Raw genomic sequence first — 17,404 nt, 5'->3', positions numbered from 1 at the left:
CCTAAAACTTAAACAACATTTTCATAAGTTTTGCAACATTTGACTCTTGCAAAACCTGAAAATCACTACGCTGATAGAGGTCCGTCCTAGAAAGTAGGCTACATAAGCAGCTGCTTAGGGCCACTGAGCCATATTTCACAATTTTACATTACAAATTGTTATTATTTGTATATTTGCTATATTAGCTTAGGGCTCACAGAATTTTTTTTATTGTTTGGACCGGCATGCATGGTCGGATCTGCTGATAGTGAGGGGAGGACATGAGTTTCATCCAATAGTGGCTAACCGGGAATATGCTCAATCACTCTCTAGCTAGCTTGCACAAATTGGCCTTCGATGCTTATATTTGTTTGTTTGAAAATTTTTTTTTGCTTGTTTTACGTACTTGCATTGTAACTAACTTTCAATGGGGGTCTATAATTATATCTTCAAAGTATTTATAATATTTAAACAGTGTACAAGTACCTCAATATACAAGATCAATGGTGCAATAGTCTCCTCATTTATCTCATAAATACTATCATGAAAAATTGAATTTGCATTGGATCCAAGTTTGACAAGCAACATATGAGAATTTATAGAACTCAGTTTGCACTCTGTGTCAGCCAAAGATAAATGGATTACATAGTCGTTTAGATGAGTATAATACTCTGGGTGATGAAAGTATATTGAACTATTGCTAAAAGTTATATGTAGATTTGGAGACTAGAAAAAGAGGTGGCATTCGATGGAAGTAATGAGAAGAAAAATGAAGCTTCATTCATTGATATAACATTGGTGAACTAAATGAAGTAATCATACTATTTCTGTAACAAATAAGAACAATGATAACAGATTAGATTCTGGTAAAATCCATTATAACAAATATACAAATGTAAAATAAATAGTAATAGTGATAAATAAAATAATCAGAATTTGAAGGAAAACATATACAAAACTTAACAGAGAGTGCTGAAGGGTTTAACACAAATTAGACTAAACATGAGAAATTAAGAAAATATGCAAATTATGAAAACATGTATGATTATAAAAGCCCATACTACCTTCTTGCTTGCTCCACTTTTAAATAGTATTTTGTTTGAATTAGAATTGCATCAATACAATATAAATTCTATAAGTTAATACTCGATAAATTAATAAAAACTATAAATAAATATATTTCATCAGTTCCCAGTTGGGCCAATATATTATAGTTTGTTTTTATTCATAGTGAAGTTTATCTTTTTCTTTTAAACTTCAAAATATTTTGATTTTATTTTATCTTTTTACACCTAAAAATGCATCTACATTTTTGGTGACTATTTTATGTACATTAAATAATTGAATAAAAACAACAGAAAATTTATATTTATAAAATTTAATCAATACATACGTAATATATATTATTCTTCTTATTTTTACACTGAAATATACATAAAAATATACAAATAAACTTTTTTTTATAAATTAATAGAATGATTAATTTATAGAATTTTTACTGTATACTGATATTTCATTCAAAATATTTATTTTTATTTATGAAAAGTGATGTCAAAATAAAATAATAAATTACAAAACATCCCGCGGCGTAGCACAGATACTTACCTAGTAATCATAATATCAGCAACCAGTTCGAAAAATATTGTAAATCATTGATTTCGCAAATAAACATCAAGGCTTTAAGGTAGTGCATTGCTGCTGTTTTTTTTTCTTCTAAAAATGTCTATTTTGAAAACTTTAAAATCATTAACAATTTTGTAAATGAACCAATGATATATTTTAACATCCTGATCACATATTCTTTTGGTCAAATTTCAATAACAGTCTCTAATACTTGATCAGTGAGTTTAAATCTGAGAACATGATTCTAAGGACAATAATAGCGAACAAAATCTAACTTTTTTTCGTCTTTGTGCCACTCGATGATTTTCCATAACTAAACAATATTCAGTACCTCTACGTGAAATAAGCAAAGCAGACATCTAACTTACACATCTAGTCATATATTTGCACTAAACCCTTTCTGAATGCGCTTGGGAAATTAAAATTGATGTTCAACACTTCTCATGCGCTTTTCATCTCTTGGCTGAGAATCACGTCGCACCCTCGAAACTTCTCAAAGAGGGTGACCAATGGCTTTTGAGACAAAAGGGACAGTACACATAATAAGCAAATCAAATTAGATACAAAAGTGATGTTTCTAGAGAACATTGAGAAAGAACCTGGATATGGTCAGGAGACCAAGCAACCTCTGATTACACTTGAGAGCTTTGTGAAGATGCCGCAAGAAAACATGTACAGTTCCTCAAACTTCCTCCATCATGTCTACATATATGTATGTAGCAGCAGTGTTTGGATAAGATGCACCACACTTTAGATGTAAGAAATACTCATACAACACATGGTTAACATTTATTTTTTCACACGGTTAAAATCAAATTTATTGGACTTAATATGCGAGAAAAACTGTAGTATTAGACATCTAAACCATTAAATACAAAGCTTTGTGTCACCTCCCCCTCATTCTCGGTTCAAGTTAATGGAGATTTAGCGGGTTATTTTCAGAGCTTGAGAGGACTACGACATGGATGCTCCCTCTCACCCTATCTCTTTGTTATTTGTATGAATGTGTTATCATATAAAATTGACAAAGCGATGAGAGAGAAGAAATTTGAACTTCACCCCCGGTGTCAAGGTTTAGCTCTAACCCATCTTTGCTTCGCAGATGACTTGATGGTCTTTGTAAAAGGGAAGAAAGAATCTGTGCAAGGGATTCTGTCGGTGCTTGAAGAATTTGCAGTGTGGTCGGGCCTCTCGATTAGCCTGGAGAAATCAACCATATTCATGGCAGGAGTTTCAGTAGTGGAGAAGAGTAGAATACTCACAAACTTCCCCTTTGCGGAGGGATCTCTTCCTGTTATATACTTGGGGCTGCCCCTGTTAACTCAGGCCATGGGTAGACATGATTACTTGCCGCTACTTGAGAAGATTAGAGGTCGCATAAGCACCTGGACTAGTCGTTTTCTCTCTTACGCGGGCAGACTACAGTTGATCAAAGCGGTGTTGATGAATATAGTTAACTTATGGGCCGCAGTCTTTCGCCTTCCGAGCCAATATCTGAAGGAAATTGAGAAACTAGCATCTGCTTTTCTTTGGTCTGGTCCAGAGCTTAAGCCGACGGGTGCATAGGTGGCGTGGCAAGACATTTGTAAACCAAAGGAAGAAGGAGGTCTTGGGATCAGAGCATTGAAGGAAGTGAATCTGGTCTACAGGTTAAAACTTATCTGGAGAATGCTTGTTGGAGACTCATTGTGGGGGAAATGGGTCAGAATCAACCTGATAAAAAAGAAGAAATTCTGGGTGATGAGTGAAAAAACGCAAGTGGGATCGTGGATATGGAAAAAGATGCTAAAGCTGAGGGAGATAGCTAAGAGATTCCACTGGAAAGCAGTAGGAAATGGCCGTCACACCTCCTTCTGGTACGACTGGTGGTCTGATCTTGGGGTGATGATTGATCTGCTTGGAGACAGGGGCTTTATAGAAATGGGCATTCGAAAGGAAGCTACTTTGGAAGAAGTACTAAATAATACAAGAAGAAGGAAGAAGCACAGACGGCTTTTGCTAAATGATATAGAAGCAGAGTTGGAGATTGTTAAAAGGAAGCAGAGGGCTAAAGTGGAGGATGGGGATTTGTGGAGGGGGAAAGCGGGTTACAAACCGAGATTCTCTACCACAGAAACATGGATGCAGATAAGAGAAACAGGGGTTAAATGTTCTTGGGGAGGAAGTATCTGGTTCTCTCAAGCCACACCAAAATTCGCATTCATAACTTGGATTGCTGCTAGGGGTACACTGGCAACAATGGATCGGATATCTCGCTGTAATTAAGGAGTTGACTCTACCTGTGTTCTCTGCAAATCGTTTCAGGAGACTAAAAATCACCTCTTTTTCGAGTGTGCTTTCTCTTCTCGAATTTGGGAGAATCTGGTTAAAGGAATTCTAGGCAATGCTTATGCTCATAAGTGGGATGAAGTTACTGCACTGATCTCTGTCTCACCAATGGAGAAAATGAAGTGCTTCTGTCTGAGTTATGCTTTCCAAATTGCGGTCTACATGCTGTGGAGAGAAAGAAACAAGAGACGTCATGGTGAAAGTCCTATGCCTCAGCAAGTTCTGGCAAAGCTGATAGACAAAGCAATCCGAAATAAACTTAGTCTGGTCCAAATGAAGGGAGTTAAAGGCATGAGCTTCATTCTCCAGCACTGGTTTGGAACTAGAGAGTAAATATTTTTGCAGAGCTTTAAGAGATTAAAAAGAGATAAGATTTTTATGTAAAGAGTTAGGATCTTATTTCTTTTAACAAATGACCCACTTGATGTAAATAGGTTTTTTTGATGAATAAATTTAGCATTCATTCAAAAAAAAAAAAAATATTGCAACACTTACTTGAGAGCCCAACTCTATTTTCTGAAGCTTATAAGAGAAGGCATCAAGATGATATAATAAATCAGAATCTTCTCATATCCTCAAGTCAAAAGAACGCAAATTCCAGATGTTTGATTGGTGAAGATTAAACAGAGAACTTAATTTTTAAAGAGGTACTAAATTTTTTATATCACTCACGAAGTTGTTAATAACAAAATAAGTAAAATAGATTGATGTGCTTTGCATATAATAAGTAGTAGTGTGACCTTTAGTCAGCGAATTATAAGTGATGAGTGGCAAAGAAAGGAGTAGTTACTTGTGTATCATCAGGTCCTTTCTCAGGTTTCATCGCAAGACCTTCTCTTGCTTCATTCTCAATGTAGCAGCTTTATACTCTGCTCTCTCCCGTGTCTCTTCTTTATTTTTGTGATTCTTCTCTGCCAAAAGAGCCTCATTCTCTGAAAACTCTTCTTCTTCTTTTCTCCAGTATGTGGAAGCTTGGTTGTAAAAAAAAAGGAAACCATGATTCAATGAAAATTTTACTTGAAAAGTTACCTGCAATAAGATGATGCGTCAAAATTGACATAAAACTTTCGATCCAAAGAATTGTCTTTATCTCCAGGCCCCGTTTTGGCAACACGATGATAGCGTTAAAACAATGTTTTCACGGTAAGATCAATCCGACGTTCATAAAATGAGGAATTGGAGTCTACCTGTAGAAGATCCCGATGAGAGAACGATCTTCTAAGTAGTAAACTCTTTACGAGACGTTTATTAGAATTCTTGAGAAAGTTTTACAAATGAATCTGAATGAATTGAAAAGAAAGTGCAACAACTCTTTTACACTCTGTTTCTCCTCGTCTCCTTTTGATCGACCAATGACGCTCTGTCAGCTGGACTTCCCGTAACAAACTTACCAACAACTTTCGTAACTCTTCTCCTCACTCATCTACTGCCATCTGTCCTTACTACTTTAGCTGTAACACACGACATCAAACTCCTACAGCTTTCCACTCCGATTCACAGCGAAGGCCAATTGGTAGAGAATATGGCTATGTATTTATGATTGGATAATTTTGTTTGTTTGCCAAAAGATCCAGATGTGAGAAAAGGATCGTGAAGAAAATAGTGAAACTGGGATAAAGAAATTTCGGAGAGGTTTAGAAGCCTAAAATAAGAGAAGAGGAAACGATAACCCTAACGTGCTTTTGACAATTAATCGTGAGACAAATGATGTGATGACATTGCATAAAACTTGTGTATGATAGGTTGATTTAATTTGCTCAAGTGGATAGGCTGAAAACAATCCCTCAATCCCTTTTATATATGGGATTATTATTTTTTAAGTTGGTGGTATATTAACTTTACAAATTTTGTTTCCATTACAAATTCACAACATTTACAAAAGTAACTTGCCAGATTCTGAGAGTCCCAGTTGTGTGTCGCAACATCATCATCCCCGTCAGCCTACGACAGCCAGCAAACTTTGCCTGACCGCAGGGACAGAACACAATAAGGATCCGAAGATTCCGGTGAGCGCATAAGCAATCGCACAGAAGGGAAGAGCCTCTGGCTCCTTAGCCGACAAAGCTGCTGTTCCAAGTCCATGAGCACTGTCCATAAAAACAAGAAAGTTAATGTCTTTTGATCTTAACGGCACTAATGGTTATCAAAGAACGCAGATTTTGCCTAATTCTGATTCAAAATGTGAAAGAGGAGTCACCTTGAAGCAGTTGCTATCCCCCGAGCAATTGGGTCGCGCAAACGCAATTTGTCAAGAACAACTTGTACAAAGTTAGCTCCAATCAGACCAGTCACAACGACTACAGCTGCTGTAAGAGACGAATTGGTTCCTGAAAATGTCCAAGAAAGTCGTTAGGAAATGTTCTTTAATGTGCTCTGTACAAGAGAAGAATACCTTCAAAGAGTGATACAATGCTAAGGGCTAATGCAACCGTGATGCAGCGTGGTAAGATTGACACCGTTAAAGATGGTTCTAGACCGACTAAACGTCCAACAAGAGCAGTGGAATAGAGCGAGAATAGTGTTGACACTATCACAGATGTGAAGATCTCAGCTGCGTGCCTCTTCACGAGCTGAAGATGACAAGAGGCAAAGCAAACAGATCGTTACCAGTTTTCTAAAGCAAAACAGAACATGTTTGCTGTTTTTTTTTTTTTTTTTTACCTTTCTTTGTTTAAACATGGAGAAAGCAAAAGAGAGAATGACAGAGCCAAGAAAACCCATTAATATGTCACCAGCACCAGGATCTGATGCTACTTTGGTTAGGTAGTTTCCTGCATCCATTTAAAGAATAGTTTTTACATTCTTGTTTAGGTTATTTAAAGGGTTTCTCTATTGTTTGTGTGACTTTACCTAAAACAGGATCAAGTCCAGACCCTGAAGCATATCCAAAAGCTAGAACAGCGAGTACTGAAGATAACGCGCAGCAGATTATAGGATGGAAAACTTTCTTGATAGAAGATGGCAACCTTGAAAAAAAAAAAAGACAAGACGATGAGAATATAAAATCAAGAGAGAGAGAGATACTTGACAATGGTATTTGAATATTACCCTGATCCCACAATGTAACCTAGAACAGTAGAAGAAAGAAGGAAAGGGAGACAAGTTCTTGCACTTGTCCCTAACGAAGTAGGGTAAAACAGAGCACCAACAAACGACACAACGAAGATCCCACCCCAACTCCAGAGCTCAAGTGTTGAAAATGGTGAAGGTTTTGACATAGGCTCAGCTTCAGTCATCTCGGTTTTCACCATTTTTCTAACTGCTATAGCTGTGAAACCTGCTACACAAAGAGACGCCAACCATCCACCAGCTGTACAAGCATTTGATCACACATTTAGGCACCCACATATACGGCTAGGCGCGCCTAACAAGCGCCTAGCGCATTTTATAACACTAATTAAACAAAAGAGAATGAACAGAAGATTACTATGGAAGCTAGAAGAAGAACAAGAGAGTGATTGTATACCTACAATGTAGCAGATTTTGACGCCTGAAGCCGCCGGAATATCTCTGACGGAGAGAGGGAGAACCACAAGAGAAGGGACGTAGAACAAAGGAAGCCATCTCTGGATGAACAGAAACGCAGGCTCGAAGAAGTTCATCATACCGGTCGCAGCAGCGGGGACAACGGAATCTAATATCATAAGAAGGGAGAAAATACAGAACATCCCGAAGAGAGCGCTAGGGAACTTGATGGACGCTGCTACAAAAGCCTGTTTCAAGAACTGGTCTGCCGCAAGTATGATCCCAAGCGACACCAACAAGTGCGTTGCCGCAAACACCTTACGAGAGATCGTTGTTGACGTGTTTTCTGTTCCTGCACCATCCATGGCTTGAGTTGAGAGTTTTCTCCCGAAGCTCATCTCTCGAGAACCCATTTGCAGAAACCTCCTTCTCTGTCCATCTGTTTTACGTAATCTTGTTTGGTTTAGCTTCTGGGTTGCACTAGAATCGCAAGTCTTTCCATCTTTCGATTGGAATAGGGTCTTGGGACATGAATGGCGGTTTCTTGATGAAGAAAGAGCTAACGGAGAGAAGAGAGGGGTGACTAAAGGAGTAGCCATGGAGGTGGAGACGACGTGGCTGTGATGCTGCGGGACAACACATCATAGTCTTATTCATCTTCGTTTAATGAAGGGAATTGGATTACGAGACTTTGTATGGACAAGAGAGAAGGTTCTGATTCTATCAATAAAGAGATGAGCGACTTTTGTCTCTTCTCCCACTTGTGCTGAGTTTTTCCCCGAAGTTATCTCTATTTTAATTAAATAACTAGATAATAACCCGCAGCCTGCGCAGAGCGAAGAGATTTTTTAAAGTATTATAGCTTTTAATATGTAGACATAATAAAAGTTAAAGTCATAGTAAAAAAAATATATGTAAGAAATTACGGATTATAGCTAAGAATTTTAGTATGTCAATATAAATTTATATGCGATGGACTTTAAAATTAAATTGTATATTTGTTTGCATGCAGGTAAATTATAAATATAATATTAAATGAAAGATAAGCAATAGTCTAATAAAATATAAAAAGAACAATGTATAAAAAAAATAAAAGAAAATAAAAAATAGAGACAAAATAACTGTTGTCAATAATGCCTTCAAAAGTCTTTATTTGCAATCCTATTATGAGCAAGCAAAGAGACCATCTAGAGAAATTAAAAAAATTATTTAATAAATATGTGAATGCATGTATTACCTCAATCGTAAAGCATCAATTTCGGGAACACCAATGGGGTCGAAGACAATTTTGAAAAATCCATCAATGTTAGTAACCCTCTTAAGTCGGCCTTATTATGAAATATGAAAAATATTAGCAAAATATACATATAACATCAGCTCCTATTAATCTATTGTATATACAATAAATACAATAGATTACCTTGTCTCCAATTAATTTGCCAACACTGTAAAACACATAATACTATGTCTGCATCTATAGAATTCCATAAATCATTGAAAACATGAGCAAGTGCACCATAAGCGACACACTTAATGACGACGTTACTGTAAAAAAAAACGGATCAAACCATGTGATACTATACAAATGTATATCTTTCTTTTTACAGATGTTGAATACTTACGGGATGTGTAGTACAAAAAAAAACGGATTTTGTGGTCGATGATACCATTATTTCCGTTAGTAGGTTCCATCATATATTCTTCAAGAAATCATACTCCTATCACTTGACCATAAATATCTGATTGGATAGGCCAAAAGATTTACACATATTTAGATACATAATATTATCAATATGAACACATTCAAGATTATTTCGCTGCTCTCAATTTTCATTTAATTATATAGAAGAGAAAACATACCAATAGGAAACTTAGGATGATGTAAGCCACGGTAAAGATCATCCCAGTTTGGAAAACAATAAAAGCTGGAATGTTTTATAGGATCGATCTTCACAATGACAGAGGAGTTAGTGAGGTTAATATTATATCGGTTCCTTGTCAATCGAACACGCTCTGCTGCATGGGATAGCTCGAAATCTTTAATTTCATAGGAGTGACCTTCCTCCAATGGCATATCAGCTGAGAAACGATTTGACATAATGCCTTGAATACGTTGTACCACGTTTAAAGAAACACTTATTTTGTTGTCTTATTTAAATGAAACACTTCTAAATTTTCGAACATACCATAAAGTCTTTCATAGAAATGAGTTAATATGCTGCTTTAGTTAAATCTCCGTTTTTTTTTTAAATCGGAATGTAATCAAGTGTAAATGACTTACCATAGACATAACCCCTTTTGAAATCGGAATGTAATCAAGGTTATTTTTGAAATCCGAAATAATATAGTATAATGTAATGACCAGTGGCATTTGTTTGTAATTATTCTAGTTGATAAAGGTTTTTTTTTTAAGTAAGTGAGAGTGCATGTGGTGATGACACATAGGAAATGACACTCATGTAATAAACACATGAGGCCAAGGTTTATTTCTATCAATGCTCCTCCTTTAATAAGAAAGAAATATTATATTAAATAGTTTAATTTATAAGTACATATACTCACCGATCAAAAGAAGGAATTTCAGGTGTAGACCAGAATCCCATTAGTAACGTCAGGATATTGATGATGGTTCATGAAAAAATAAGAAACTATTTTCAAGACAAGACTGATATAATACCCTACCAGGTTTTGATGGTTTATTAGGAGGCAATGAATGTAAGGGCATGTCTTTCACCTCTTCATTCGGAAGTGGAGGTTTTGATTTGGGCAATGGAATGCGTGAAGAATTTAAGACACTTTCAGGTTACGTTTGCCACAAATTGTTCTCAGTTAGTAAAAATGGTTTCGAAACCAGAAGAATAGCCAATATTTGAAAGTTATCTGAAAGATATCAAGTTTTTACAAAGAAGCTTCCTCAACTTAGACATCGTTCATGTACCTCGAACGGAGAACCAACGGGCGGATAGCTTAGCACGCAGTGCCAGGAAACAACCATTCTTCGTCATTTACATAGATTCGGAGTTACCGTTTTGGTTTACGGAGTCAATATGAATCTGTGAATGTTTTGTTGTCAAAAAAAAGTTTAATTTGTAAGCAATTTTAAAAGGGATAATTAAGAAAATACCATATTTATGTTTAAAATTTGAAAAATACACTGACTTAATTTGATTTTGAAAATTACACTTGTCCAATATGTGAAAAGACATCTTAACAGGTTTAGGTGATTATTGCTGAGAGCTCTGAGGGTTGCGCTGTACATTTCTCTCCACAGCCAAAATATTAAAACAATCAAACTTTACTTTACATTTTAAAACTCACAGCCATAACTAACTTTTATTTCATTTTATTGCTTTGAAAACTTACTTATGTTGATTATATATGATACTTAACAATTGTATTCTTTTACTTCAAATAAAAATTCATAATTATATAATAATTAATCAGTTCATAAAATATTTAATCATAGATAAATTAATATGTAGAAATAATATTATCAATCATGTTTTTCCTTTAAAAAAACTCACAACTACAACTCTACAGCTAAAATTCTAAAGCTACAACATTAAATCTCACATCTTAAATTTTACAGCAAAAAAATAAAATACAAACATAACCAATCAACCCCTTAAGTTAAATTTTTATCTTTTAGTGAAATTCAAATTTTGAAATTATTAAGATAAATATATTGATTTAAAATATATGATTGGATAAATATTTTATAATATTTCAATGTTAATCTTTAAAAAAATATAACCTTAGATAACTATATAATTTTATGGAATAAAGTATCATGTTTGATACACAATATAAAACTTAACATGTTAAAACTCATTATCTCACCAAACCTGCAACTTCCAAAACTCTTCTTTCCAAAATACTTATTTAATTTTTTTTTCAAAAATTAAAGTTCATATATATTTTAAAATTTTCAAAATCTAAAAATAAAAATAATATATAACATATACATTTGAATAATGTATGCCAAAATACTTAAAATTAACATAAAAATAGTTTAACTTAAATATTTGGATAGAAAAATCAAAAGATATTTTAAGTATTTTAGGTATTATAGGTATCCTTTAGTTATTTTAAACATGTACTTATAACTATTTGTATATATTTTCAAGTATTTTGGACAACTTAAAAATGTCTTATATATTTTGTATATTCTTTTAGATATTAAATTTTAAAATAATTTTTAAATCTTGTTCGCATATATTCGGATACCTAAAATATCTTGGTTTGGATCGGTTCCGGTTCACTAGATACCCAAATTTTGAACTCATTCGAATATCTAACCAGTTTTAGTTAAAGTTCAGTACTATTCTTTGGATCGGCCTTGGTTCGGTTTTTTAGATTCAGATTTTTTGTCCAACCCAAAATTTTATTGTGACAAAATTTTAAACAAAAATGATTGTGGTTCAAATTTATTTTGGGTATGCAATAAATTTTAAACGAAAACATATTTTACTATATATATGGTCCGTTTTAGTTCATCATTAAAAACTATTCTAGGCTCATTTAAGAAAAACAATGTGCTGAACTTAAAAAAACTTTACCATATCAGATTATCAATAGACACTTTCAAATATTATATGTTGGTGTTGTGATGAATAGAAAGGGGGCTAGGGTTAGGAAAGCAAAATGTTTGTGCAATTCATGTTCTCGCTAGGTGATTTCAATAACTTCTAAATAAATCTTAGTTGTATCGATCTCATGTAAGATTTTCAAAAAATATTAATTAGTAAAATCTTACACTTTCTAGAGTAATCAATTGTTTCTGAATTAATGTATAGGAGATTATAGTAATCACATAAATAAAAACAATACCTCTTGTTTATTTACAATATATTTATGGTAAATAAATCAAAATAATTATTTTATTTATTTTATAAGGTATATAATTATATTTCAAAGATATTGACATAAATATATAGTATATTTTAATGTAAATATGTATTATTGAGACTTTCTACTCGTATGGTTTTATTAACATTTGTATATTTGATGTAGCAAAACAATTTAAACCATTAATCTCAAATTTTTGATGTGGTATTTTTTGAAGCACATTTCATAATTAAAATATTAAGGTTTGAATACTCTTTCAATGCAAATTTCAAAATTAACGTATTATGTATTTTTAAATGGTACATAGTTTAATTTAAACGATACTAAAATATATATATTATTATTTAATATGAATATAATAAAAATTCATATTAATACGATTGTATGATCATTTGTATCTTGTTATAACAAAAAAATTAAGCCATTGATCCCAAAATTTTCAAAGGGATTTTTAACATTTTTTTTTAAATTTAAAGTTGTTTTAAAAATTCAAAATATAACATATAAGGAAAATTCTATATTTTTAATTATATGGTTAATGTGATTGTTTATTTTTTTAATAAATATAAAATTAAACAAAAATGAGGAAGGATGCAAAAATTGTTAATAAATATTTATTATTCATAATCATTAATTATTATATATATGTTAATCATATTAGGTAGTTCCATAGCTTTTTTTAACGAAAAAATACACGATTTTTATATTTTGGGTTAATATAATGTTTCATAGTAATTGGATTTTGAACCAATTTTTTTTTTTCAATTGATTCTTATGCTGTCACTTAAGATTAATTGACATCTTAATTAAGTGACAACTAGCAAGACTCTTTTGTAATTATTACAAACTACATGTTATAAATTTTTAAATGTTTCTCTATTAATATATTGTTGATTTAATTAGGATAAATTAGTCATTTAGCCTAAGAAAAAATGTAGTTTTCAAAAGAAATAAAATACAATGCAATTTTCGAAATAAAATCTCTCTGCAAAGTATTTTACCATTTTAAAAACGAAAAATATACAATATTGATTTGATATTATAAATTAATACTCCCTCTGTTTTTTTATAGTAAGTAGTTTAAGTAAAAAAATTTGTTTCAAAATATAAGTAGTTTTAATAAATTTAAGTAACTTTTACTTTTATTGGGTTTAGTGTGATCAATCAAATAATATATACTTATTTATGATTGGTCTAACTACACCTAATTTATATATCAAATGTTACTTTTGAGAAAATTAATAACTTTCTTAATATTTGTGCATTCACCTAAAAACTACCTACATAAAAAAAAACGGAGGGAGTAACATTTAGCCCAAGATTATTATGCTTATCCCCTTTAATTTTCTAACATGTGACAAAGGGAAGGTAAGAGATCACGTCGACGCTTGCAGATATTGCAAGGAATAAAACAACACTGTTAACTATCAGATCATACTATACAAAGAGGCTGATGACACGCACTTATTTAACTTATACATACATATAAATAGTATAAAATATTGGATCCATTCTATTTACTTTTGAAAATTAATAAAACTAAACAGTAAACATCATATGAAAATAGTACGAATTTGATAACAAATTGATAAATATATAACGTAAAAAAACAAATAATTTGAAAAATACAATTATGTTCTATGTTTAAAAAATAGAATATAACAAAACAAATAGAACACGATGGCGTAACCAAAAGTCTCATAAATAGTAAAAGAGAAAAATCAAGAAGTGAATGATAATACATAATTTACAAGAATCAGGAAGAGTTGTCTTTAGAGTTGATGGATGAGAAAAAGAAACCATCAACGAGGGTGGAGGGAGAAGAAGAGAGTGGAAAAAAGGTTATGAGACGTTAAGTGGCGACGGTGAAAAGATGGTGTTGGCGACGTAACAACCAATGGTAGTGACGATATTGCATGTGAGTTTTACTATTCTATTCCAATATATCTATAATAGAATAGAACACAAAAACAAAAAGATTCATATCTTCTAATTATTTTCTTAGTGTCCAATGGCGATGGAATAAAATGGGTATCAAGAAGAATTTAATTGTCAGTACATTAGGTGAAATAAAAGAAAAGACGGTGGGAAGAGCTAAGAAGAAGATGGGTTACGACGGGTGGCAACGGTGATGAAAGAGAATATATCGATGGTGATGGTAATACCCGATTGTACAGCTGGAAGTGATTGAGGCGGAGTGAGCGGAAGTTGAGTAGATGAAGTAGTGAAAGATAGATAATGTGTGATAGAGAAGAAAATGTGACTGTGTTAATGGAGAAGGAAAAAAACTACCACGCAGGGTTAAGAATAAGAAGAGAAGGTGATGTCGTGATGATACTACGGACGGTGGTAAAAAAGAAGACACACGGCGACGATTAAATATTAATGTTTTTTCTTTCATTTTAACCAAAAATGTATACAAAATTGAAACAGTGGTTAGTACATAAGACAACTACAAACTATAATATCATGTGAAAGAAGAGAAGTGTAAAACAAACTATAATATATACTAATGAACATGTGAAAGAAGAGAAGTGTAAAATTTGAAAGGCACGACATACTCTTTCATTTCGTTGAAATAGTATAAAAATCTTGCATAAAATGCTACACGAGCGAACATATACTATGCTATAACTCTTTCATCTTGATTAATATATTTTAATTGAGTATATATGTTTTAAATAGACTTAATAAATAATAATTTTACGAAATGAATAATACAATTCAAATAAATACACCGAAAGCATATCATATATGTGTTCATATTTTTAGGAAGGTCTTCACAAATTACACATATTTTGAAAAAAAAATTTGAATTGCATGTAAATTTGAGAAGACATATATGACACTAGCTTTTTGTATTAATTTGATTTTGTGTAACAAAAACATGTTGTATATGTGTTCAACTTTACTTGAATTATATATATTATATTAGTCACCAACTAAATTGTTTTAAATAGAATCATTACGAAGATCGTCTCAAGAACAATCATAGGCATACCTATTACTAATTTCATGTTTTTAGAGGTATTCTGGCTATTACTTTTATGTTTATATTTAAGTTTATTTTAAGTTTAAACATTTATTTATTTTCATGTTATGTTTGAATTTACTTTAAATTTGTTTGTTTAAATCACATTTAACGTTGGACATTTTTTTAATTTTTGCTTCCTTAAAAAATATTTTTAAGTTTATTGAAAACATATATACTTAAGTCAGATAATAATCAAGATGAAAAGCTAATTTGTTTAATTAAACTATTTTAAGTAAGCCATTTTAATGTTTAACATTTCAACTGAAACCAAAAATATCTTATATTTGTATTGACCAAATCATTTCAGTCATATCAAAAATCAACTATTAAATATAACGAACAAAACAAAACGGCTGATTTTTGACAAAACTAAAAAAGTTTGGTCAGCAAAAATATGAGATTTATTTGTATTTAACTAAAAGTTGAAGATTGAAGTTTTGTCAGATAGTGAAACACGGAATCAATACGAAACGCTCCGTTTTGATAAGGCGACAAAAAAGGCGATCAGGCGATTGGGGGTTTCTCTTCGATAACGGCATGAGTACGGCGGATCCGCCGGGATTATCTCCGACTCCGATGAGGGGGGGGGGGGGGGGGGTACATCTCAGGGGGGGGACGCAAGGTTCTGGGCAGCAATCAAATCACGAAATGGCCACTAATGTGAAGGAGGGTTCGATGAAGGAAGGAGCAATGGAGATTTTGGATCTGGGTGTAAAAAAAGATGTATCGAGGCTGGGTTTACAATATCAGGGTAATACGGGAGGATCTAAGGGTTCGTGGATCGGTGCGGTTCAGGGGCAAAAAATTCTGAGGAAATATGATGTTGAAGTTACGGTGAAAGATGGGATAGGATCGGTAATGGTTCCGGAAGAGATCACAAAGGATATGCCACCGTTATGGGATGACTTCCTGGTTGGTAAATTCTTGGACACTACTCCACATATTGCAAAAATTCATGCGATTGTGAACAAGATTTGGAATCTGAATGATAAGACGCAGAAAATTGAAGTGTATGAGGTTAACACAACCACGATGAAGTTTCGAGTTCCAAATCAAGATGACCGTAGAAGAATTCTGAGAAGAGGCATGTGGAATTTAGCTGGAGTTCCGGTAGTGATAACCAAATGGTCGCCGGTGATTGAAAAGGAAAAACCACCAACGCAGTCTATTCCAATGTGGGTACACATCAAAAATGTGCCTCTGTCTATGTTCTCATGGCAAAGATTAAGTTTCTTGACGAGTCCAATTGAGAGTCCTGTTAGACTGCACCCAGAGACAGCACAATGCCTGAAGATTGATGTGGCAAAACTCTTTGTAAATGTTGATTTAACAAAGGATTTGCCGCAAAAGATGAGTTTTACCATTCAAGGAGAGGAGGTGATGGTTGAATACAACTATCCATGGCTACCGAAGAAGTGTGTGAAGTGTGACAAGTGGGGACATTCAGTGAAAGCATGTCCTAAAGAAAAGGAAATTCAGAGAGAGAATCTGGAGGTAATGGAAGAGGGTGAAATAAGAGAAGAAGTCAGAGAGGAGGAAAAAGATAAGGAAGAGGTTTTAGCAAGACGTTTGGAAAATTTGGAGGAAAATACTGAGAAGGAATTGGATGTGTTAGAATCTTCTGAGATGTTGAAGTTGAAAGAGGGCGAAGGTGCGAGTAGTAAGGAGGATAAAACTCAAGGTATAGACAACGTTGAGAAAGAAAAAGAATGGTCAGATGTTTCACCGGGAAAATCTAGTCGTTCTTCTAACTCAAGCCAGAAGGATTTGGAGTCTATGAGTACAAAATCAAGATTTGATGTTTTGACACCTGCAGAGGATCAAGAAACAGAATTAGAAGTGGCAGTCTATGAGGAAGAGGAGCAAGTAGAAGATGATCAACATGATACTTTGCAAGATGAAGAAGTCATTCATAGGAGAGTACTACCCCGAGATTCTAAGAGTAATCATAGATATCTGAAAGGCAAAGCAGTAGGTCAGACAGCTCAGGATGAAGATTCTAGCTATCTGAGGAAAAAGAAACCCCGTCGCCAATAATATGTCTGGTTTTTACTGGAATATTAGAGGCTTCAACAAATTTTCTAAGCATATAGTGGTACAAGATTGGGTGAGGAAGCGTGGATTTCA

At 33.3% G+C, this 17,404-nt stretch overlaps 1 protein-coding gene and 2 long non-coding RNA genes across 4 annotated transcripts; 1 reads left to right on the top strand and 2 right to left on the bottom strand.

Annotated features, from left to right (window-relative positions):
* Nucleotides 1–1,810: 1,810 nt before the first annotated feature.
* Nucleotides 1,811–5,344, bottom strand: LOC108869898. 2 transcript variants are annotated; one of them, XR_004451955.1, is made up of 3 exons: nt 4,426–5,344; nt 2,202–2,304; nt 1,811–2,115 (listed from the first exon to the last, which is right to left on the bottom strand). It is a non-coding gene; the product is annotated as an uncharacterized LOC108869898 (long non-coding RNA). The 2 variants fall into 2 exon arrangements; XR_004451954.1 differs by having other exon boundaries at nt 4,721–5,344.
* Nucleotides 5,345–5,694: 350 nt separating this feature from the next.
* Nucleotides 5,695–8,091, bottom strand: LOC103840192 (plastidal glycolate/glycerate translocator 1, chloroplastic). Its single transcript, XM_009116671.3, has 7 exons — nt 7,397–8,091; nt 6,979–7,240; nt 6,781–6,896; nt 6,592–6,701; nt 6,323–6,500; nt 6,128–6,257; nt 5,695–6,017 (listed from the first exon to the last, which is right to left on the bottom strand). The coding sequence occupies exons 1-7, from the start codon at nt 7,992–7,994 to the stop codon at nt 5,867–5,869; spliced, it is 1,545 nt and encodes a 514-aa protein (XP_009114919.1). The 5' UTR covers nt 7,995–8,091; the 3' UTR covers nt 5,695–5,866.
* Nucleotides 8,092–8,339: 248 nt separating this feature from the next.
* Nucleotides 8,340–15,073, top strand: LOC117128588. Its single transcript, XR_004451956.1, has 2 exons — nt 8,340–14,161; nt 14,249–15,073. It is a non-coding gene; the product is annotated as an uncharacterized LOC117128588 (long non-coding RNA).
* Nucleotides 15,074–17,404: the final 2,331 nt, after the last annotated feature.

The sequence above is a fragment of the Brassica rapa genome, chromosome A09, assembly GCF_000309985.2.
Source record: "Brassica rapa cultivar Chiifu-401-42 chromosome A09, CAAS_Brap_v3.01, whole genome shotgun sequence".
Lineage (NCBI taxonomy): Eukaryota > Viridiplantae > Streptophyta > Magnoliopsida > Brassicales > Brassicaceae > Brassica > Brassica rapa.
This window is presented reverse-complemented; position numbering and strand designations above follow the sequence as displayed.